The sequence below is a fragment of the Gambusia affinis genome, linkage group LG23, assembly GCF_019740435.1.
Source record: "Gambusia affinis linkage group LG23, SWU_Gaff_1.0, whole genome shotgun sequence".
NCBI classification, from domain to species: domain Eukaryota; kingdom Metazoa; phylum Chordata; class Actinopteri; order Cyprinodontiformes; family Poeciliidae; genus Gambusia; species Gambusia affinis.
In genome coordinates, this window is record NC_057890.1 from 3864666 (window position 1) to 3888757 (window position 24092).

The 24092-nt window shown below is 39.5% G+C and overlaps 4 protein-coding genes across 5 annotated transcripts in view; 1 reads left to right on the forward strand and 3 right to left on the reverse strand.

Moving 5' to 3' along the window:
• The window catches only part of LOC122826290 (NXPE family member 3-like), a 35423-nt gene extending 31568 nt beyond the window's left edge, over nt 1–3855 (reverse strand). Inside the window, exon 1 of the mRNA XM_044107960.1 lies at nt 3569–3855. The gene's annotated coding sequence lies outside the window, so the exon portion shown is untranslated. The remainder of the gene's footprint in view (nt 1–3568) is intronic.
• Nucleotides 102–12054, forward strand: LOC122826292 (NXPE family member 3-like). Its single transcript, XM_044107966.1, has 8 exons — nt 102–188; nt 1490–1700; nt 6980–7129; nt 7990–8415; nt 9406–9701; nt 10480–10550; nt 10879–11073; nt 11149–12054. Exons 2-8 carry the CDS (start codon nt 1683–1685, stop codon nt 11691–11693), a joined length of 1701 nt encoding a protein of 566 aa, XP_043963901.1. The 5' UTR covers nt 102–188; nt 1490–1682; the 3' UTR covers nt 11694–12054.
• Nucleotides 12055–14398: 2344 nt separating this feature from the next.
• LOC122826295 (angiopoietin-4-like) lies at nt 14399–18027 on the reverse strand. Of its 2 annotated transcripts, none has more exons than XM_044107969.1 (7): nt 16334–18027; nt 16198–16263; nt 15684–15702; nt 15513–15598; nt 15312–15429; nt 14989–15174; nt 14399–14834 (listed from the first exon to the last, which is right to left on the reverse strand). In XM_044107969.1, the coding sequence occupies exons 2-7, from the start codon at nt 16255–16257 to the stop codon at nt 14536–14538; spliced, it is 768 nt and encodes a 255-aa protein (XP_043963904.1). In that variant the 5' UTR covers nt 16258–16263; nt 16334–18027; the 3' UTR covers nt 14399–14535. The 2 variants fall into 2 exon arrangements, with proteins under 2 accessions (XP_043963904.1, XP_043963903.1); XM_044107968.1 differs by having other exon boundaries at nt 16388–18026.
• Nucleotides 18028–18591: 564 nt separating this feature from the next.
• LOC122826293 (angiopoietin-related protein 5-like) lies at nt 18592–24067 on the reverse strand. Its single transcript, XM_044107967.1, has 7 exons — nt 23097–24067; nt 22838–22909; nt 22726–22753; nt 22529–22620; nt 21128–21245; nt 20610–20795; nt 18592–19488 (listed from the first exon to the last, which is right to left on the reverse strand). Exons 1-7 carry the CDS (start codon nt 23100–23102, stop codon nt 19190–19192), a joined length of 801 nt encoding a protein of 266 aa, XP_043963902.1. The 5' UTR covers nt 23103–24067; the 3' UTR covers nt 18592–19189.
• Between the last annotated feature and the right edge of the window lie 25 nt (nt 24068–24092).

Here is a 24092-nt window from a genome sequence, read left to right on the forward strand (position 1 = left end):
CAGCCCTTCATGTTGAGTGGTTTTGCCCGACGCTTCCTCCCAGCCTTCACGAGGCGATAAGGTGAGGCAAAGGTTGGGTTTGTCTGCCGTGTCGCAATCTGTTTCCCAACTTTCCATGAAACATGCTGGGGCTGAAGAGGAAAAAACAGCGTTGTCTAGAAGATGAGGACGCTTTGAGGTGCTGTAAGGTAGGAGTCTTTTAGATGATCTTTTTAAAAAAATGACTTATTTGCATTGGAATGATACTTTCGCATGGCGCATGTCTAATGTGTGCACTTTCACCGTTTGAGGAATCAGCTCAGTTCCTTTATTTGTCCCACAAAGGGGGGAAATTTGTTTCGCAGCCAGGCATTTCAAAACCCACAAGACCACAAAACGTACGCAGACAATGTTAAAAAACAAAGCATGCAAGCATCAACTCATAAAGCCTCCGCTGCTCCTTCTTACAGATTCCATCAGTGCTCATATTGAAGGAGAGAGAGCTCATTTACTGATCCCGGGTATTCGTAGGTTGCAGCAAATCAATCAATCAATCTAGTTTATCTGTGCAGGACATTTCAGCAACAAGGCAGCTCAGAAACAAAAAAAAAGACACGAAAAACTACAAAGTGTGCATAACACAGTCAACAACTGCCAAGTGCCATTGTTACACATAAAAATGTGTCATTTGTTATGTTTCAAAAGCAACTCTGAACAAGTGGGGGGTTTTTTAGTCTAGATTTATAGGAGCTCAGTGTTTCGACTGTTTTGCAGTTTTCTGGAAGTTTGTTCCAGACTTCTGGTGCATGGAAGTTGTTTGGTTCTGGTTCTGGGGATGCAGAGCAGAACGAGAACCAGAAGACCAGAGAGGCTGACAGCAGATCTTTAATGCATGGTGGTGCTTCAGTGATTTATAAACTAACAACAGTATTTTTAAAGCATATTCTCTGAGCTACAGGGAGCCAGTGGAGGGACTGGAGAACTGGGGTGATGTGTCTTTTTCGTTTTGATGTGTATCTTTTTAGTGAGTCATCCCAGCCTTGCTGTGCAGCTTTGTTCAATGGTGCGTTCAAATGCAATAGAAACTAAGCATTACAAAAAAAAAAACCTGTTATTTTCAAGCTAGTTCACACCACGTTTAGTGCAAAAATATTCTCCAAAGATAGCAATGGTCTCTCTTTTTTTAAAATAAATAAATAAATAAATAAAACATCTTAGGCAACTGAATGCCAGCAAGGATCAGAGGTTTGAGAAATGTTTTGTGGTCGCAAAGCTTTTCAGACTGACTCGCTGAAATCCACCTGGCTGCAATATGTCTGAGTGAAATTGTCCGAGTCTTTATTGAAAGCATGTGGTGCGTTCTGTTTGTAATGCCAGCAGTTCTTCTGGCCACGGTTGTCAGCTGAGACGTTCGCACAATGTGCACAATGTTTTCAATGTTGAGTGAAAAACTGTGGTTCAGTTTAACTTCAAATTTGTTCTTTTCTTTTCTTCTTTTTTTTCCCCTTAGGAAACAAACAAGAAGCGTTGCTGTAAGCAGTTTGAAAGAGAACGATCCTATTATTTCGCAAGGCTGCAGTCATGGGAGAAGCATGCTGATCATGTGGCTTCAGAAACTCGGAACATTGTTGTCAGGAAAGGCTCCCCGAAGAAGAGATTTAAAGATTGTACATTAAGAGATCAGCTGCTACACCACAACAACAATGGCTGCCGTCACAGTAGTAAGTTCATTGGTCCGTCTGACTTAGCTTTTTATAATTCGAGATTCTTTAAGGTTTTTCTTTGCTCAGCTGTTATTTTAAAGCTACGGTGTAATTTCTGAAAGTAGCCTATAATATAAAGGACATTATCGGACTAATTACCTCGTTTGTGAGTCCACATCTAGATATTCACCTCAAACATCGCTCAGGTATTGAACAATGGCTCAAATCGCAACAATTACCGGTATGTGAAACGGGGTGGAAATTAGCACCCGCCACTGGCCAAATGCGGGTAAAAGTACAAAGTGGCGGGTATGTGGCGGGTTGACAATTTGAACAGAAAAGCTGCATTCAGTTTGAACTTCTGTCCAGGGTAGAAGAGACTGTCTGGAGTACAGACTGATGCACATACTGTATATGGGATGGACCTAGGCTGTCATTATTTAACAAGAATATATATCAAATATAATTTTTTATCGACCGCGACAGTGACGTTGGTTCATGTCACTGAAGGACATTGGGCTTATCCAATAAAATCCCTCATTCCTCCTTGGCCCGCCCCTCTCCACCGAGGTTATAAATAGCGCCATGTCAGCTAACTGGAGACCGACAAAAGTGAGCGGATACGAGACGGGGTGAGTCAGGAAAATTACGACAACAATCAGAAAAATGTGTCAAATTAACCGATATGTTAATTACCAAACAGTTACGTCACCGAGGGTATGGACCTTACCACAGGAGCTTTTCATTCTACGTGGTGTGCATGGCCGACTCACAAACACATGCTTTTGTGTTCTCGCACACAAGAATCTTTTTGTCATAAAAAAATTTATAAGAAATTTTTTTCTTATAAATTTGTAGTAATGCCTCGACAACAGGAAGCTAAGGAAGGGGCGCAGAAAAAAAAAACTCCGGGGCACAAAACAGAAAACGGAAGAGGGGGAAGGATAAAGATGTTGGAGAGACGAAGAAAAGCTTTTCAAAGTGGTTGAAAGACAGAAGGTAAGTAATGTCAGTGTATCAACAAGAGAGTTGTAAATATTCAATTTAGCTTAAGCTAGGCTAAAATGACAGGTGGTTGTTGTTGTCCAATACAGGACGCAATTTATTCCGTATTGCTATAAATGTCTGATAGACACACCTATCACACATCTCAACAATAAGTGTAATAATAATGACCAAAACAAAACACGGGAAATATTAGGGTCAGCTAAATTGTCGTTGCGGGATCTAAAAAGGACCGGGATCTAAATAGGCGGCTCCTCTCCAGAGGGGCCGCTTTTCATTGGCTGATGCCCATTCTATGTGGTCACGTGTGTGGCCGTCTCACAAACACACGCTTCCCGTTAGCTAAGTACAGCATTCTACACCTTGAAGCCTGTCTGCTACACAGTCTTACGTTAGCTAAACAGATCAGTATGCAATGTGTACTGTATCTGACAGACACAAGATTTTATTTTAGCAGAAAAGTCTTTGGACTAAACTGTTACTCGTGTTAGCCACTCTAGCACCAAGTGCAGCTGGTCAATCAACCATCGCTGTGTTCAGGGAAGCGCTGATTAATAATCCAGAAATAAATATCAAGCCTGGAAACTTGATATCGTAACGGACAGGATGTTATGTTTTTAACGTAATCTTTGCTCGTCTTGCGGGGCGCAGGCGGTTGCCACGGTAACAAGTGTGCTTAAACTACAAAGAGAGACAGAGTAAAAAGGTAAGTGTGGTTTTGAGTTGATCACCTGTTCGGGTTATTTTACCTTTGTTTACCTTTGCTGTGGCTCATTACAGCCGCTGTAGTTTCTTAACGTTGGACTATTTACCTCGTTCATTTGTGACTATACGTCATTCACGACAACCATCAAATAGAACAAATGGATTTCATTCTTTACCTTAACAGAGCTCTTTGGTTCCTCTTATCAGTCTGTAGCTTCTCATATTGAGGTTATCAAACCAAATTTCACATCTACTCCCAGATGATGGCATGAACTTGTTAGTTCCTCTGTCTATTGCAGTAGCTGATATATTGTGAAAATCCGGTAGAAATGATGCACTATGGAGTCATGTTTATATAGAAACAATGTGCTACGAGGCTTTGCTTGTGAGACTTGCGGTCACGTGGGTCGGTTGTGGGCGGAGCTTGGTAAGGTCCCGTGGACCCCATGAACTAACGATGTTGTCATGGTTACCTAGAGACGGACACTACGCAGCCGCAGTGAGCTGCTATCAACCAGTGTCTTTTTAAAATGTGTACCTGATACTACACCGTCCTTAGAAATAAAACCTCTGGCAAAAATACAGACGGTAGTGGGAAGACACAGGCTAAACAATCACAGTGAAGTTTAAAAAGGACATTAAATTAAATGTGTCGGTGACATTCAGTGGCACCCAGTGGGTTTGACATCAGACAGAATGGATCAGGAGAGAAAACGCAGACCCGTCAGAACCTAACGAACCAGACATCAGTCTCTTCATCCCTCAGTTATTTCCTGAGACCGAAAAATAATACAGATGGCAATTTAAAGAACAAATCATACAAATAGATTAATAGTAAATAAATAAATATTGTGAAGAGAACATTAAAAACGTTTGTTAGGATTGTGTAGGAAAAATGTTGATATTTTTTTTATAAATACAGTGTTTTGTGGTCAATATTATTTCACCATTTTATTAATGCGGGTTGCCAGTTTGGATCCGGCTTCCTGTCAAGCTATAAGAATGATAGAAAACATGCTAACAAAAAGCCTCAGACCTGCAGACACAGGCTAACAGAAGCGGCTCTTTGGCTCACATGTACAAGTTTAAGTAGGGGTGTGAGGGGGGGCCGGTGAGATGTTCACATCCACCTTAAAAATATGTAGTTGCGCCCCTGAACATACATATGTATGGTAATTGGTTTTTCATAGAGTTAAGAAGAAATCATGTATTTTATGTCATTTGCATGCACAGGGGTTTGTAATTGAAAGAAAGAAACAGTGGCTGGTAAAAAAAAGTTAATTTGCACCCCTGAAATGAACTGTCCAATATAAAAGAAAAATGGGTTTGGTTCTCTTTGGTACCTTGTCTTGAGCATGCATTTGAGAGGCGCTTTACTGGAGTTTTCCTCTATCAAACCTGTTAAATGTTTGCATTTTCTATTTAGTGGAAATATTATTGTCAAGGCTTTTTCCAAAATGACATTTTTCAACCTGGATGGCTCCACTGTTGGACATGAGGAGCCATTTACTCTCTAACGACATTGAAATAGAATCTAGCCCAACGTATGAAGCTGTCATTGGAGGGGAAAATGTCCCCAACTTCAGAAAATTCCCTTTTTTACGTAAACATGCTTTTTGTTTCCTCCCATCAGTTTGCATTCCCCCACGTAAAGATAATCGGACCAAAATTTCATACCTACAACAACTGATCAGCTTCACAAGTCCCCCTCTATGGTTTTACACATTGAAAATCGGAATTAAGCGACAATAAATCGCTTAATGGAAAAAAAACATTTTCGGGGTAAAAAAAAGAAACGTTTTTCTATAAAACGTCGCTGTCCCGGTTTTTCGGCTGTATCGAAATAGATGCATTTCGCGAAACTCCAAACATTTTGTGGTTTGTGGTACTTCTCTGTTGAATGAGATCATGCATTTTCTGCTGCGTGGCTCCAGGGATGAAGGCTCACGTTCAACAAACCTGGAGTTGGTCTCCGACTGCAGCTTCCGATTTAGAAAAAGGCTAGCGGGCAATTCCACCTAATTTGTCACCACCTTTATCTTCTTTTTTTTTTATCTAGTCTAGATATAAAACTACAGCATCTAGACCCTTCAAACCTGGACTTTATCAACTAACAGCAGAATATTTAAAACATTGTTTGTGATTTTATGACTCTTTTATCACAAATCCCACTCTTGGTTTTAAATATTTTGCTGTTAGAGCAGAATAATCCAGGTCAGGATTGAAGAGTTTAGGTGTTGTAGATTTTTTGTTTTGTTTTTTTTTTTTTTAACTAGATTAGATCAAAGTTGCACAAGGTAGTGAAAAATTAGGTGGAGTTTCCCTTCAGCCTTTTCCTGAATCAGAAGCTGCTAACGGAAACCAACTTCAGCTGCGTTCTGATGCAGTGCTTTCTCTCAGACACTTTTTTTTGTTTCCTTCCCCCCCCAATAGGGGGGAAGGAAATGATGATGACGAAAAACACATGCTTTCCGTTTCCGTTGTCAAGATGAAGCTGTACTGTATTAGTACAGTCTGCCTGTGGTGCTTGTGATTTCTCACTAAAACGTGAACCAGCATTGCTGTTCCGTCCTGTGGGTGAGTGAAACGGTCCAAGCCTTGTAGTTTTGATCATTGTGGCTTCCAGATAACCCAAATTAACTAAGTGAATTTGTAAAGGGTAAAAAATGTTTTTATAAATGCGGGCTGCACAATCTTAGTTGCTGAGGAAACTGGTATTCATTGATCTTTGGCATAAACTGAGACTCATAAATGCAATTGTAAATTTACTTTTGCAATGATTCATCATGTTCCTCTTTAAATATTGCAGTTACATGTTTAATCAGTAACTTAGTTTTATGTTACTAAGCTACTTAGAATGCCTTAGTAATTGTAGTTTGAGTGCCACCCTTTGAGGAAGCAGCATGTTCCAGAGGAAGTCCACAACTCTTTAGAAATAGTTGAGATCAAGTTGGCCACAAAGTCAAAATTTTAGTTCTACAGTCGTGACTGTAGAATTGATATTTTCTTAGAGATGAGGAACTCCTTGAGTTCCTAATCTTTAAGCACATAGCCTTACGATGTACTGACAAGGCCCAACGCAGGACGGTTGATGACGCTCTGTAACCAGACATACCGGTTGATTCATGCTGACCGATGATTGTAATGTATCAATAACGGCTTTGAATTAGGGACTAAATTGAGTTGAGCTTAACCCTTTTTCTCCAGTCAAGATAAAGACTCCGGCTTGTAACACCGTTCTCCAAATATAAACATGTCATCGCAGCTGTGCTTCTAGAACATTACGTAAAAATGAGGTGATATTTGGCTACACTTTAAACCTTGAGTGCTAAATCTTGTCTTCAAGGTGACTTTTGCTGCAGATTTATTTCATCCAGAGGTCACTGGTAAGATGGCGCCTGTGTTTGGCTTTGCCTCTGTCAGGTTGTGTTTCTTCTGTCGGTTTTATGTTTTGTATGGTTTTTAAGGTTGATTTTTATTGCACAGCAATTTTGTGATTTTATGTCTGTGAAAAGCGCTTTATAAATAAACTTTACTTACTTACTTACCTACTTTTTTCTGTTTTTTTTTTTCTTTTTTAATTTCAGCACCAGGAAATGTTGCCCCTAATGAGAGGAGTTACTTGTAGACCTTTCAGGTCTTTGAAGGTCATCTCCGTCGCCCTGTTCACGTTTTGCAGCATCTTAATGGTGTTGCTGTATAAAGGGAACATTGATTGGATGATGTTCAAACCAACGGTGAGCACTCTCTTGATCGAAACTGAAGTCAAAGCCAGGCTAGCCAAGGTAGCATTTTTTTTGGTGATTAACTTTGGTCACTCTTGTTCTGTAATGACGTAACCGAAGCGGCTTTCCACGTTTGCAAAGTGATTAACCAGATGAGGTCTTTCTCCTTCTCTTATTCTGAAGCTCTCAGAGAATCAGACCAACGTCTTTCCTAAAACAATGGCATGTCAGTTTTTGCCATTATTAGTTCCTAATTGAACTGACTCAACAAATTAAAGTTTTTTGTTTGTTTGTTACATGTTTGACCAGGATTGAGATGCTATGGGTGCTTTGAAGTGTGCTGTACTGGTGCAGAGTTATCAAATAAATTCGTAATTCAGTACATCTATGTCTGTGTTTCAAAAAAGATTGAAGTCAATTCGGCACTGTTTTTCTGTATGGTTTTGACTTTGAGGTTTGCTGTTCTACAGCCTCATTGTCATCCTGTTGAGATCTTTCACGTGACACTAGAATACTGTGGTATGAAGAGCAGATCATTGTAGATTTTGCTTTTTTTTTTTTTTTGTCAAGCATTTGCATTGTCTGTGCTGCTGATTTAGGCTAGCCGATTCTACTCTTTCTGCTATTTCTTTAAACAATACCATGCATGATGAGATGGATAAAACTCCAATATTTTTTTTAAGAAATTAACGTGTAAGAATTCAACCGGATCTTTTAAATTAAGCATTTCAAAAAGGATAACCTTTAGAAATGTGAAATGAAATACTGGCAACATCTAAGAGTGATTGGTGTAAGTTTAAATAGGACTGGTCAAAAATATGAAGGTCTATCCATTTGCTTTGCATATAAACTGTAAACCTTTTTCCTTCCAGAATAAAGTTAGTAGAACTGCTACTGTGAAGCCTTCCGCCCAGCCGGTCAGCACCTGCTCCTTCGATTTGCTGTCGCCTGAGGAGCTTCTGGTCTTTGACTCGCTAAAAGAGGCCATTGTTTGGCCTGAAACGCCGTCCTTAAAGTCGGACTCTTCCCTGAACGACACCAGTGATCCCAGGCGCAGCAGCTTCACCATTCTCCCGAGGAGCGGAGGGGGAAGCTGGCGAGTAGGGGATCAGCTGCAGGTTTCCATAGCAATCAGAGACTTCCACGGCCGTCCTAAGAAGTCTGGAGGAGACGTTCTGCTGGCTCGGCTTCACAACAGTACTTTTCACGCTGGGGTGGCAGGGCATGTGGTGGACCATCGCAATGGCTCCTACTCGGCGTTTTTTTCATTGCTCTGGGAAGGACGAGCACAAGTTGAGGTAATTAAGGCTTTCAGTCTGGCTTCCTAACTCTTAAATAAATAGATTTGGTTAAAGCCTCATGAGCTCAGTTTTCATTTGCCAAACGGACAGAAGGGTGTAAGAAGATCGTTTATAATACTAGATCCAAGAGAGGGCGACAAAATGAATCAATTTCCATAACCGTCCAGGTTGACAGATCCATATTTGATGGTATGTACTGTATGTTTTTGTAATGCTGCTGGAATCTTGTTGCCAAATGGCTTTAAAAATGGGAAATCGAGTTTTTACATGTAAAATGAATATTTTTGTAAACATTCAGGCTATTTGTTCAGCATAGACTCATCCTGTACAGGTTTAATCAAAGGGTTTTGGACTTTAGACTAACATAGGCATTAGCATCACTAGCACTGATAAGATGTTCTGACAAAGATGCTAACTTCAGCTTCATTAGCAGCTGGTCAGAATGTTGCTGTACTCTCCTGTAGGGCCTGTCGTCTCTTTCACCTAGCAAGTCCCGAAAATGCTTAAAAGTGGTAGAGACTCCTTTTAAAGTTTTACTGAAACGGTGGGCTTGTATTGACCAAACCATCGTGATTGTTAATCGGCTAACTTCATAAATCTGACCTGGTTACAACTCGGCATACTTCAAACGTAGTAGTCTCAAGCATAGAGGCATATAGGAACAGAACATACTTGCCTTATGTAAAAACGAAAAAAAAACACCATAAATCTAGATTGTTTTTAACACTACATTGGTTCGCCACTGCCAGATTAGTCAGTCGTACAGGTTTTATGTGCTACTTCAATAATTTGCTTATCTTACCTAATCTTTTTTGAATATATTGATATTTCGTTTATTCAAACACCAGTTAACTGTTGCAACTAGTAAATGTTGTACTTTTGTTGCGTCCTGAGCTTATTTCAAAGTTCAACAATCACTATTGACACAGGGTTTTTTTTTTTCCTGTGTGGGTGAAAGTTTCTTCTTTTTTTTTTCCCCCCCAACAGGTAGTCCTAGTTCATCCCAGTGAGGCGGTCACAACGCTGCAAAAATTGACCGAGGAGCATCCTGACAGAATCTACTTTAATAGTCTGTTTCAGTCAGGCTCTGTCAGTGAAACCACCACTTGTAACGTGTGCCTTACCGGAACCCAGCAGAGATTCTGCGACTACACTGATCTCAGGACAGGGGAGCCGTGGTTCTGCTACAAGCCACACCAACTGGATTGTGATGCCAGGATCAGCCACGCCAGAGGAGGATTCAGGCAAACCCTCAAGTCCACAGAGGAGAAGCTCTTTCAGCGGTACGGTATTTCATTAATTAGGTGCAAAATTGTTAAACGTAAATGCAAAAGTAATACGTCAATTATTTTACGGTTGCTCAAGTAGAGCAAAAGTTTCGCAACTGTTAGCACAGAACGTTCCTCAGCGGAACTGAAAGACATTTGAAATATCCGGAAATAAACGTCCAAACACAAATGAGAAAAAAAATCAAAACCACACACAACAGAAAACATGAATAACAGTAGATTTTAAAACAAACTCAATAATCAGAATGGTAATGATCAAGCTCACTTCAATTTAACTATGCTAATTAATAAAAAAATTGATTGCTTATTGTGGCACGCTTACTACTTCAGTATGTGTATGTCAGTCAGTTTTACTGCAGGCATATTCAATATATGAATATGCCTGCAGATATTGGCAATATCTATATATATATATATATCTATATATATATATATATATGTATGTATATATATGTATGTATGTATGTATATATATATATGTGTATGTATATATATATGTGTATATATATATATGTATATATATATATGTATGTATGTATGTATATATGTATGTATGTATGTGTATATATATATATATATATATATATATATATGTATGTATATGTATATATGTGTATATATATATATATATATATGTATGTATATATATATGTGTGTGAGTGTATAGCTAAAGAAAAAACTAATGGCAATAAAGTGATGCAAATGTTTTATAATTTGCTAATTAGTGAGGAAATTCAGTAATTATGATTCCTACTTGCCGTTTTGTTTTTAGTGGTGTCAATATGAAAGTCTCCATTCCAGCTTCAGGACCTCAAAACGTCGACATTTTACCAAATGAAAAAGGTAAACCCCAGGGTTGGGCTTTTTTTCTTCTTTTTTTGTTGTTGTCATCTTTCTTTCCATTTTTCTCCTAGTTCAGAAGATCAATGTCCCTATTTATAGACACAAGTGACATTTTTTTATTAAACTCTCCTTGTAATCAATTTAACATCAAGGATATGGATTGGAACAGTTCATAACTTACCTGTTAACTAAATCCATGTGACTAGGATTTTAAATAGAGCAATCTTTGAGTAGAATTACAAGATAAGGCTTGTAAAGTGCTGTTACCTGACAGGATGGCTAAATATGTCTGATTTTATATATATATATATCTGTTTGAATCCTCCAGATATAAACAGACTGACTTTCAAGACCCCCCCCTCTGGTTATTACTACAAGGGCGCATGGCAAGCACTAGATGGCACCAGAGTACATCAGTTTAACTCCAGGTCAATCAGCCAGTGTCTGAAAGGAAAAGCTGTTCACATCTTTGGGGACTCCACCGTGAGGCAGTGGTATGAATATTTAACCAACTCGCTACCAGGTATCTCTGAGCAAGATTTCTCAGTGGTTAAAACCGGCTCATGTTGCAGTCTAACATGTTGTGTGTTTTTCTAAGATCTCAAGGAGTTTGACCTTCAAACCTCAAAGCAAAGTGGACCTTTAATGGCGCTGGATTATGTGAACAAAATTTCAGTGACGTTCCGCAGCCACGGTCCTCCCATCCGTTATGCCAGCACGTCCGTCAGCCAGCTACATTACGTCGCCAATGAACTGGACAGCGTGCTTGGAGGCACCAACACCGTTGTGGTCATCGGTGTCTGGTCTCACTTCAGCACTTTCCCCGTGGAGGTCTACGTCAGGCGTCTGCTGAACATTCGGAAAGCGGTGGCGAGACTTCTGAGCAGAGCTCCGGGTACCACTGTCGTCATCCGGACTGCGAACCCAAAAGAGATGACGCTTTATGAGAGTTTGACTAACAGTGACTGGTTTTCGCTGCAACGGGATAAGGTACTGAGGGAAATATTCAGAGGAATGAATGTCCGACTGGTTGATGCATGGGAGATGATCCTGGCCCATCACCTTCCGCACAAACTCCATCCAGACTCTGACATACTCAAGAACATGGTTGATGTTCTTTTATCTTTTGTATGCCCTCTATAGCTGACATACGGCTAGAGGACTTTTCTTCCTGTTCTACTTCTCCTCAAGATAAGTAGAAATGGATTTTTGGTGACAGTGTTTGGAATTAGGGAAAAATATTGGTGCCATATTGCCACAATTGTTTCAGAACAGATCATTCGGTTGTTCTGAAACAATCAAACGGTCTGTTACTGATATGTTAGTGTTGCTAACATATCAGTAAGACATGTTAGCATCTTACTGACCAAAACAACTTCAGGGATTCCTCTACAGTAGCGTTTCAAAAACTTTTTCAGGCTGAGAACCTTTTTTTAATTTTTTTTATAGAACTTACACTTTAATTTTTTTTACAGAGCAATAATACAGCCATACTGTACGTCAATGGTCATCAACTTCTATTTTTTTTTTTTTTTTTGGAAGTCACTTGATTTGTGAGGAGTAGTGACCTTCCTCCAACTCGTGTCAGACAGAACTCTGAAAATCTGATAAGTGAGACAATCATCATGTACAACTAGACAACATAAGATTCAACAAATTTACAGTACTTGGGTTAAAAAAAATAAAATCAAATTCTGTAGAATTCTGAAGCAAATCCAAACATTACTAATTGTATTTTCACTTTTGCAATTAAAGTAAAAATAGCAATAATTAAAAAAATTTAAGCGTTAATACTATTCAGGTCAACTTAGTCCCTTTCTCTGGTTTTATGTAAAATTTCTTGTTGGACACGGAAAAGAGATCGATTACATAGTAGATTTCTAAATACTGGGTTGAAAAAACCCCCAAATATGTGTAAAAAGTATACAAGACAATATTATTTCCTTTTTAATGGTTCTGAAACCATTAAAAAGGACTATATTATAAGACAATATTATTTCCGTTCAGAAGGACTGTTTGTGTTTTTCTTTTTCCTTCCACTTCAAGAGCACCAACTCTTAGCAATACTGAAAATTGTACAGAGATTTTTTTATTAATTTTTTTTTGCCCACAAGGAGTTTCGTTGAATATTATGTTGCTGTATTCTCATAAAGGGCACTCAACTCGTTTAGGACTATTATTTGCTATTTGTTCCCTCTCGATTTACCGTTATGTGCTGCTTTGTGTTGATTGAGCTCATAGAATCCCACTAAAACCATTAAGGTTTGTGGATGTGACAAAATGCTAAGAAAATAGTTGCTCTCTAGCTGCTTTCATGTCTTTGGTGACGCAGACATCTATGATGTTTTCCATCATTTTGCCTTTGAGTATCTTCTCTGTTAAGATATCTGCAGAGTCGCTTGTCACCGTGCAGGACAAACAGTCCTGTAAGTAGAAAACCTTTGAGCTCGTCACGTAATGTGGCCAAGATAAAAACAGACACCCTCTGAATACTGACGAGACAAGGCATATGTGATATTCAGATTCAGATTATCTTTACTGTCACTCAGCATAACATCAAAGATACACTGTAGAACAAAATTAAGATGAAGGGTGTGCTGTGGTGGCATAGGGGATAGCGCGACCCACATTTGGAGGCCTTGAGTTCTCGACGCGACGGTCGCGGGTTCGATTCCTGGACCCGGCCGACGTTTGCTGCATGTCTTCTCCCTCTCCTTCCCCCTTTCCTGTCAGCCTACTGTCATATAAGGGACACTAGAGCCCACAAAAGACCCCCTGGAGGGGAAAATAAAAAATTTAAATTCTGATGAATACTAGGTCACAAACAGAAACCAGCCAGATGAACTAGAATAATATAAAAAGAAGAAAAATGTAGAATGACAACTAGATCAAAAAAGGCAAGGGCTGTACAAATATAAATGTAAGCCTTTGCCATTTTTACTGTGGTTTGGGGCTACAGACAAATTGAAATGGATCAAGTGAAGAGGGAATGTGACCTTTGACCAACCTTTCAAAAACATTTCATGATTTTGGATGTAAGCGCTAATGGCTGAAAGCCATTCAGGTTTTTTGAGGAAAGGGATGATTACAGAGGCTTTGTATCATAACAGTCCATCAGATTGAGGCAGAACAATGTTGAATAAGAAAACGCATCAGATGTTCTGCACACTCCTTCAAACTACCAGCTTGGGTAGATTTTCTAAGTGTCCATCGGACCTCAGCTTGGTCAAGACAAAGTACCTGTTCCTCCTGACAGGAAGTGTTTTTTTACTGTCCAAAATAGATATTGAGTTTGTTCAGGAGGTCAATGTTGACATCACAGGAAGTGGTAGTGATCTTAGTATGTGACAGATTTATTCCTCTGCCACAGCCTGCTGGGTGCTAACAGTTCACTGAGTCTGATGTGTACATTTATTTAGAAAAATTCATGATTGGATGATGATTCCAATTCATGATTTATTGCATTTTATCTATGCTTTCCTCCATGTCCTGTCACTAACCTTCATAAAATATTTTACATAGTCCTTAAAGTTTGTGTTTCTGTTATCTCCTCCACTAATGCTAAAGCTAGCATCTCTGCCAATGCTATAAGCACAAGCAGTTTTGCCATGTTTAGCATAACCTGTTTTGTCCATGCTGTAATTGGTTGGAGTCCAAATCACAATAATATTAGTACTGATAGTGGCTAAAAGTACACGTGAGATAGAATCTTGGTAGTGAGTTGGTTTCTTCTCTGTTGTAGTCTGTTTTTGGACAGGTTCTAATTGGATGATTTCTTAACTCTAATATAAAGCTAATCTTGAGCCACATCTCTTTTGATTTCTACAACTCAGAAACACAGCAAAATATGCCAAACACACAAAAACCTTTATTTTCATTTAGATTTTTGAATTGAAAACTTCCATGGTTGAACTTTCTCTTCAAAAACCCATAACATCCGCTGTCTGCCAAATTGAAAACATAAATCCAAAATGAAAAAGCAGAATCAATTGGGCTTGATCATCATTCTGGTGGCCTTCGCTGAATATGGCGCGGGAGGCTTCCACGTGAGCCAGTGGAGACCCGAAGACCAGCCGATGTGGTTGCCGGTAGGATGCCATTCACCATTCAGACTGGCAGAGCCACAGCGGCTGTACCACCAGCCCCCACCTTCTGTGGAGGCACACTCCGCGCTAATGATGTCACCAAATATACACGGGGAGCAGCCGTCGTTGTCGTGGTCAATGGTGCTGAAGCCGAAGCCGTTTTGGTTGTCGCCCGGATAAGTCCCAAGGATGGCATTGCCTTGGTGGACAGAGAGAACGCCTTTTAGAAATGTTCAACTTACAAAAACATAATGCCACTCTTTGATATACAAGCTTCCAATGTCATCTGAAATTATGTCATCTGTTGTGGTGTACTAAACACACTAGAGTTTTGTTAGGGCTGCTGAAGTTACCTGCATTTCCGCTGTATCTCCCAACCTGCAACTTATAAGCAGTCGCCTCATTTCCAATTTTGAAGTTGTTATACTCAGCGTACGCAGTGCCGCCTTCATGGTCCCACAGGTCCACCCTCAAAGTCCACTCTTTATAATTGTCTTTAGTTAGAAGATGGACTCTCTCCAAACCGAGCCAGTGGTCAACTGAGCAATCAGCAAAGCACAAGATTTTTATTGTCTCTGCAATCTCCATTAATGTGGAAACCCAAGCTTCAGAAGACAAACACGTGTTCTGCCTTAAGTGGGGTAAAATTCAGCAAAACAACAAGATTTCTACATACATGCCAGAGATCCAAAACCGTATTTGTAAAAGTCCCACTTCCTGGCAAAGGACACCACCGGTCCGCTTCGTCTCTGAAACACTATCCATCCACCATCTGGACGCATCTCACAGTACACCTGTAGGAAAAGTCCAGGGAACATGGAGCATTTGTAGGAGCTGAAACCTTCTCATTACAGCCGTATCAAGTCAGATTCAGAACCTTGAATGGAGCATTGCTTCCAGCTGGCTGGATGTCATAAACTCCGCTGGTCCATTGGGGCGACTGTCTCTGAATCTCTGAGCAATCTTTGTTTCACATTAACAAGAGCAGCAACATTACAGGGATTCCTTTAAGTTTTTACTCAGCAAGCGGTAGCGAAACTTTCCTTACCTTCAGGCAAAGCTGCTTTCTGTTAAAGGAGTGCAGCAACACAGATTTGGTAAGACATTTCATATTCGATAGTCGGACAATTTAAGAACAAGAAGAATGTGTATCCAAAGCCAGATATTGCAATGTACATGAGGAAACTGTAAAATCATTGGACAAATTGTCAATGCTGTACAATTCAACTGAAGACAAAGAGGAGATATCTAGTAATTAAAACTGTTTGTTTTTATAAGTGTTTAATTAATGCATTGTTGAATATACAGCATTCTAACATCAATTATAGTGAATTTAATATAACCAAGTAAAATATCAAGCCAGAGAGCTTTTTGCCTTTTCCCTAACTTATTGCAATGTCAAAATAATCCATAAATATGCTGGTAGGGTGAAGATAGAGAAGTAGGACATTAATGTAAACATGTTTTTCCAGAACTGATGGCAATATCTAAAAATTGTATGATTGTAACTAAATGTAAAATGTATTTTGGCATTTAGTGAAGTCAAATGTCAAAGGACTTACCCCAGACTGGACCGAGCAGCTCAACAGAAGGAACCCAAGGTAGATGAGCGGAGCCTTCATTCTGACCTGGAGTCAAAAGGTGAATTTTAATTAAGTTTTACTTGTGGTTAAAATAAAACAGAAACTTAGAATATATCTCTTATAAGCATAAATGTAAGCAATGGTCTTAGTTTTTCTTCAAAAGACACACCTCTGTGGTGAGCGAACCTTAGCGAGGCTCAGCCTCCTCTACAGAAAGGTTCCCCATTTTAAACCCGGCCTCCCCTCCTCTCTCGTAGTTTGTGGTCTTTCCTGTCAGGTCGGACTGGGCAAGAGAAACGCCTGAACAGCAAGACAGAAATTTAGACCTGCAGAAACGGGTTCTGCTGGTGCGATTAGCTTCCAGGCTAGAAACACCCAAAAGCTACATTCCTGACTGAACCAGTGCGTCCAGTCTGTGTTTTTAACATGGATTTTCTGAGTCCAATCTTGTAAGTTTTGAAGTAACCTAGATAGAATTCAGAACTAAAATGAATAGATCTGTGGTACTGACACAGATAAAAAAAAAATATTAAAAAAACGTTATGGGCAAGAAATGTCCTGCACGTCTGATATGTTTAGAGAACTTTTGCAAGGTGGAGTGAGGAAATACTCACTCTGATGATGTGCTGTAATTGACTCAAAAATTGTCAGATATTAGTCTGAGGGCGTGTTCATGGCCTGATTCATTATGACCTCCTTTTCCTTTCCATAGAAATTGGCACTTTAAGATTAGTGAGTCTGTATTTTACATCCAGTAAACTTAAATATACATATCCTGTTCTGGACTGAGCAGCTCCACAGAAGGCCCAGAATGAACGCCAGAAAGTTGACCTTCATTCTGCCCTCAGTTAAAAAAACGATGGATTCACGTAAATATTCTGAACAATTTTGATGTAAAATATTATTTAGTCAATAACTTAAAAAAAACATGGCATTTAGAAGACAACAACTCAGTATAGGGTGTTGTTTGTAAAGTTGCACAATACAAAATTTAACGGCAATAATTTATTTTTTTCAGCCTGTGCTAAAAAACAAAAAACAAAAAGGGTGTTCATTTTTCAAAGTCATATTTTCACTATGTTATTCATACATTAATAAATGTCAGAGTTCCAAACTGAATACGTAATTTGGAGTTAAATATTCAGTTTACAAACTAAATTTTTAACTTTCAAATAAAGTATTTAATTAGAACGCTAATTATCTAGTTTGCAAACTAAGCCCCAACTTAAATATTTAGTTTGGAAATTCAAATATTTAATTTGAATGCTAAATATTTAATGGCGCTCCTACATTTATGAATGTAGGAGCAACATGGACAAAAAGAATAAAAAAATAAATAAATAAACATTTCTCTGATATTCTAAATAAACCAAATTATTGGTGTTAATTTGTTACTGTTTAACTTTACAAACTGCAACCCTGAAGATTGGAACCCTTGCATTTCCACAGAAGGTACAAATGACCATTAATGTCCGTCTTTCTTCAAATACATACCTGCGAGAAACCCCCTGGTCGATCTCCTGCACAGACGGTTTCCCCTTTTGAGCCCCAGTTGGCCCAAATGCTCCCCCCGCCTCTTTCATAGTTTTGGTAAATTCTGACTTTCCCGTCAGATCTGACTGAACATGACATGACAGTGCTTTCATACAGAATCAAGTTTCACAAGTAGGATGAGTGTCCAGGTCAAAAAGCATCCATAGCCAACATTCCTGACTGACCCTAAACGTCCAGGTTGTCGCGAAAGCCTGACTGGTTTTAAAATTCAACGAAAAAGCCTCAAACAAAGCTGCTAAAAACTTTAAAAACTCAGTTTTAAACTCCCTTTAATTTGTGATGACAGCTTGACATTAACCAAGAAATCATGATCTGACAAATTTGTTATTAAAGTGTTCCTGATTAAACTTTAAAAATGATGTGGCTTTATGTTATTAAAGCTGAGGTTTGATCAGTAATACTTTTATAACAAATTTATGCCAGATTAGGATTTCTTGGTTATTGTCAAGTTGTCATAACGAAGACATTTTGAATAATGTCAGCTTTGTATTAAAAGTGTCATGATTTACAGAAGGACACTTTATGACAACAGTCATAAATATAAATATTCAAATTTTCACTTACTTGTGTTGATGACAGGTGTTGTGTCATGTTTATTCACAGTCTTATAAAGTGTTATCTAACAAGCTTAAATTTTTTTTTTTTAAATGCCTGAAGATTTTAACTTTAATTTTCAAAGTTTGGCATTACATTATGTTTTTCTTCCATCATGCTTCATAGAGTGTACTCATTTTATCACAGATTTTTTTTAAATTATTGTTAGACCTGCTTAGTACTTTAAAGTCTGTTCACCAACACAGACACAATGATACACACATCTACACCCAAGAGTGACCATTTATTATGGTATAACATGCATTTATTTGGACTGTGGGAGGCGACCCAGACAAACCAATGTGTGCAGAGGAAAACATACAAACTCTACAAAAAAGCGGCCCTGGTCAGGACTTGAACCCATCAAAACATGAAAAAGGTTTTACACAGATTTGTAACTATGGAATTAGCATTAAACAATTTACACCCAGATTGGCCACACGTGTATGTTTTTGTAGTAAAATGCAGCATTATAAAAAATTTGTCACAATAGGAAGGTGAAAGGAAGGGCGTACTAGCAAAAGTTTCTACTTCCTACAATAAAAGCATGACTTGTCACGATGAGTGCATTCTCTGTTCAAAGCCCAGTAATGTATAAGAGAACCAAAAACAGCTAGATTTTAAATAGAGGTGTACATCACAAGCGGCAGATACGTTGTATGTAGGGACACGCTCCAAATAAAGGGCTTGTTATACTTTTTCTTAAGCATATTGAAGCATCTTTGGAAAACATGGTTGAAGGTCAGAAGTAACCAGGAGTTTAAACCTGACATTTAGTTGCATAAAAAGACATGCAATCTTTTTTTTTAATCTACATTCTCCCTCACATGGACTTGATCATCATTCTTGTGGCTTTGGCTGAGTAAGGGGCTGGTGGTTTCCAGGTGAGCCAGTGGAGACCAGAAGCCCAGCCGATGTGTTCTCCATAAGGGTGCCAGTGACCATTGAGACTGGCAAAGCCGCACCGGCTGTACCACCACCCGCCTCCTTCTGAAAGGGAGCACTTTGATTCAGCAATGTCTCCGAAGAGGCACGGGGAGCAGCCGTCATTGTCGCGGTCGATGGTGCTGAAGCCGTAGCCGTTCTGGTCAATACCCTGATAGGCTCCACGGATGGCGTCACCTTTTGGGTTGGATAGAGAAGAGTTTTTCTTAGGAAAGAATCTTTCAAAGGGTTTCTATAGGACACACTGAAATCTTGCTTTCTCTACAAAATTTCAATTGGTTGCATCCGTATGAAATTGGAGAAGAGGAATTTTTAGGATTGTTGAGATTCTTTGAATTGCTGTGTTTGTCTAAAAGCCCAAACAAAGATAAATTAAGCATAGCTATAGATTGTTAGGGCGATTCATTACCCTAACAATGTGAATTGTTAGCGTAATTCACGCAAGAATGTGAATTACCCTAACAATGTGAATTGTTAGGGTAATTCACATTCTTGGTGAATGTGAATTCACGTAAGAATGTCCACTCGTTATCGAAAAAGGCTCAGACTTGCAGGGTTGCCAGGAGGACTGGTGCCTGTCTTCAGTACTCATTGGGCAAGAGGAGGGGTACAGCTTGCACAGGTTGCCAGTCCATCACAGGGCAACACAGAGAAAAAAAAGGACAAACAGCCATGCACAGCCACATTCACACCTAAGGAGAATTTAGAGAGACCAATCAACCTAACAGTCATGGTTTTGGACTGTGGGAGGAAGCCGGAGTACCCGGAGAGAACCCACTCATGCAGGAAGAACATGTATAATCCATGCTGAACAACCTCAGGCCAGGAATTGGAACGAAGGTCTTCTTGCTGCCTGGCAAGTCTCAAGTTTCAGTGCCAAAGCACATGAAACTTTGTCAAGAAATCTATTTTCTCTCTATCACCACACTGCCAAGGGCCTTTGCAGCTAGCAAAATTGACTTTCTGCAAATCCTGTTGGTCAACTCTCCCAATTCATTCAAAAATGTTTCCTTTGTGACTCTTGCCTTCTGGTAACTTGTAGAAGGTGTATCCCACCTCTTATCCAATGGCTTCCCCCTTGCCCTAATATAATTAGATGGGTTTTAAAAGAGAAAAAGCTGTGTCCAGTAAGGGTGTTACACCAACACTGCAACACTCTTACAAAGGGCGGGGTGTTGGAAGGCAGTGTACTTTGAATGTTATATGTTTCATCAAATCTTGCACAATGATTACAAACAAACTATATGTTAAGAGGTTCAGTCAATGTTTATCAGATGGTATACAGAATATTTGCGTACCTGCATCTCCGCTGTATTTCCCAACGTGGAGTTTGAAAGCTGTTTTCTCATTGCCCAATCTGAAGTTCTTGTACTCAGCAAAAGCAGTGCCACCTTCGTGGTCCCACAGGTCCACCCTCAAGATCCACTTCTTGGATTGGTTCCTTGTCAATGCGAAAACCTTCCTCAGACCTAGCCAGTGATCCTCTGATGGGTTAAGTACAGCACAAATACCAAAATGCTTGAGTTGGTTTTTTTTTTCATAGGTTTGCCCCAGTTGTGTAAAGCTGAACCCTAACCCTTACCACTCAGTATCATCTGAGTGGTAAGGGTTAGGGTTAGGAAATTCTAATTATTGTGCTAGCAGTCCCCATTAGAAAATGACTACAGACAACGACCAACGTTATCTGGGACAATACTAATGTTGACGGTGGCATTTAGCTTATGTGCCGCCACAAGCTATTCAAAGTATAATGTGCTGTGTTTAAGTCGTCCCCCAATGTTTAACCGAGTCCCCAAATAACATGTAGTTCACATACGTGTCAGATTTCCAAATCCATTCTTATATGCTGCCCATTTTCTGTCGAAAGACACAGAGCCTCCACTGCGCCTCTGAAACACCGTCCAGCCTCCATCTGAGTTCATCTCACAGTACACCTAAATAGGAATAACAGATATCAATACATTGGCTCTCAAAAGTGTCGACACCCCTGATAAAATGACAGATTTGATTTGAAAATATAACACCAATTTTATTTAACCTAGTTATTATCTGGTTGCACCTATGAGTCTGCTCAACCAGTCCTGCAGTTGCGGTTTGGTTTTAGGCAACCCAAACAGGTCCCTTGGTCCCAGGCAGACTTAGTACCAATCCAGTCTGAACAAAATCATAAAGGACCCAAACACAATGTAGAGCCACTTTACTAGATACAACTACCAAAAACTGAATTTAAAAAACCTTCCTGACTTTATACCAACAAAGTGTCTAGAACATTCCTCAAAAACATTGGCTCCTACTGACATCTTAGCATCACGCAGGTGGTTTAGACTGCTCAGCTGCTCATTCATGATGTGAATCTCTAATTGTACCCTTCAGAGTACAGTGAACTAACTCATTGCTATGTTCAAGAAACCAAACTGAGGTGATTTGAACTTTGTGAAATTCTAATTATCGTGCTAGCAGACCCCATTAGAAAATGACTACAGACAATGACCAATGTTATCTGGAACAATACTAATGTTGACGGTGGCATTTAGCTTATGTGCCGCCACAAGCTTGAACTGTTGGTATAAGTCAGGATGGAATCGTGCTTTTCTGTCGTTCATGTCAAAATTCTGACCCTGAACATCTCAATGTTAGGCAACTGAAATCGAGACTCTGAAGAAGATTTTGCTGTTTATCGAGGTATTTGATCTTCCGAATACCTCAGTTGTAACTAGCAGTTCTTTTAAACAATCGCCCCCTTTTCTGACCTCCTCAACAACCAATATCGGATATTTTTTAAATATTTTTTTTTGTACTCTTTTCTATCAACTTCAGAAATGACTGTGCATGCAAATCCTAGCAGCTCAGCGGTTTCGAAGATACTGAGACCATTCTGATGGTTTGGTTTTAACTTTAGCGTCTTCCCCTCCCCTCTTCCTTCCCTGTTTCTAGATGCGTACATGGAGTAAGTCGCCTCCCTTTGATTGAACGGTGTCAGCATTAAACAAGTCAACTTGTGCACCTCGTAAAGTAGTAGCTGGCACCTCACCGTTCTGTCGCCTACTTTATACCAATTAGAATCATTCTGGAAAACTTTCTACAAACAGTTTTTTGTGTGTTTTCTCTGTTAAAACCTGCTAGTCACCTTGAAGTTCTTACAATTGCATTCACAATTGTGTCAGGTAATGTTTAAGATCATTTACAATTAAGAGAAGAAACGTCTTCAGTCAGTCACCTTGAAGCCGATATTGACTCCCTTAGGCTGGATTACGTAGACTCCACTGGGGGCATCTGGAGACAGACTTCTGATCTGTGTGCAGTCTCTACCTGAAGTTCACAGAATTAAAGAATAGGATGATCAAAAGAATGTTCTGTCTTTGTATGTTATGATAAACTTGCTACCATAAGCAATTTGTTGTTTTGTTTTGTTACCTTGAGATTTGAGGCCTTTCCGTTTTTTCTATAAGAATGACAAACAGGTTTAGTCATGTGAATAGAGATAAGTACAAGTTTTAACCCACAAATAAAGTTGAGTCATATTTACCGCAGCCTGGGTTGAGCAGCTCAACAGAAGAGTGAATATGAGCGCACAATAACCAAGGCTCTTCATTTTGACCTGCGTTTAAAAGTGGCATTTTTTAAATCAACAGTTCTAATCTTTTTTTGATGAAAAAAGAAATTATGTTTCTTTTTTTAGAAACATCATTTTCTCAATACACCTGGTCCATTTCTAAAAATTTACAAACGGCTAAAAGCGCAGATGTTCTAACTAACTTAGTGCTGCAGCCTGGTTTAATACATACCTGCATGTCGTTTGGCCCTTGGACCCCAGCTCACACTGTACAACAGAACCAGCTCCTTTATACAACAGACTACACTGCCACACCTCCTTCCCCACCTCCCATAAGTGTAATCTTTTTTCTCTCTCACTCTCTGAGGTCATACTTAGTGGTAGGAAGTTAGAACAGCAGCTCTAACCACCGCTGCTTGGCTGGAGGAAAACAACCGTTTTCCTCTGCCCTCTCAAACCCCGTTACGCAAATTCTCCACAAGGACTTGTCAGTATTTCTGCCTGGAAACCCTTCCACACTCATTTCTTCTTCCCGGCTTCCTGAGCTACGCCTCTCAAAGTAAACAGTAAACAACCCTGCAGGTGGCTCAAACAGGAGAGGCATGCATTATTCAGGAAGCGGGCCAAGCGACACTGGGATTAATGCTGTGAAGTCCACTTGCTCCGAACTGAGTGTTTTTCTTCAAAACCTAAAAGTTCTTGTGTATGATATCACTCCCTTACTTTCTCTTGAATATGCATGCACTGAATTCTTGCATTCGGCATTCACCCAACTGGAAGAATAACGTCTGAGTCCACTTTGCCGGTCAGCGGATCTCATGGGAAGATGTGATAAAGCGGTGTGGGAGGAATTCTTACTATAAATGACCAGGTCAGGGTCGGGTTTTCGGAGAGAGACAAATTTATTTAATCTTTAACAACGAACAGCATGAATGTGCAACACAATGAAGATAATCTGCTAGTCAGATTATGATGCAGCCCAAAGTCATTGATTTTGTAATATTTTTGAAAACGGATCCACATTAAAATCACATCTCAAAATATACCTTTTCAGAACAGCTTTTAATATGTGACCGTTGTCCTGTTTCATTCTTATCCTGTGTGTTTGGTGGGGTTTTTTTTATGTAATATATACGTGTTCTGCTTTTATAATTTGGTTTGACGTACTTTGTCTTCTGTTTGTAGTTTTACTTGATTTCTGTAAAGGGAGTGTTGGGAAAAGCGGCAA

Excerpts from the sequence above, each read along its gene's own strand:
- LOC122826292 (XM_044107966.1), top strand. Across the intron at positions 8,416-9,405 it reads AAGGACGAGCACAAGTTGAG|GTAGTCCTAGTTCATCCCAG; the intron begins GTAATTAAGGCT and ends CCCCCCCAACAG. Across the intron at positions 10,551-10,878 it reads CATTTTACCAAATGAAAAAG|ATATAAACAGACTGACTTTC; the intron begins GTAAACCCCAGG and ends TGAATCCTCCAG.
- LOC122826295 (XM_044107969.1), bottom strand. The coding sequence starts at position 16,257 with ATGAAGGCTCCGCTCATCTACCTTGGGTTCCTTCTGTTGAGCTGCTCG. Across the intron at positions 15,430-15,512 it reads GAAGCAATGCTCCATTCAAG|GTGTACTGTGAGATGCGTCC; the intron begins GTTCTGAATCTG and ends CTTTTCCTACAG. Across the intron at positions 15,175-15,311 it reads CGGTTTTGGATCTCTGGCAT|TTGACCACTGGCTCGGTTTG; the intron begins GTATGTAGAAAT and ends CTGATTGCTCAG.
- LOC122826293 (XM_044107967.1), bottom strand. Across the intron at positions 21,246-22,528 it reads GAGTCAATATCGGCTTCAAG|GTGTACTGTGAGATGAACTC; the intron begins GTGACTGACTGA and ends ATTCCTATTTAG. Across the intron at positions 20,796-21,127 it reads TGGATTTGGAAATCTGACAC|AGGATCACTGGCTAGGTCTG; the intron begins GTATGTGAACTA and ends TTAACCCATCAG.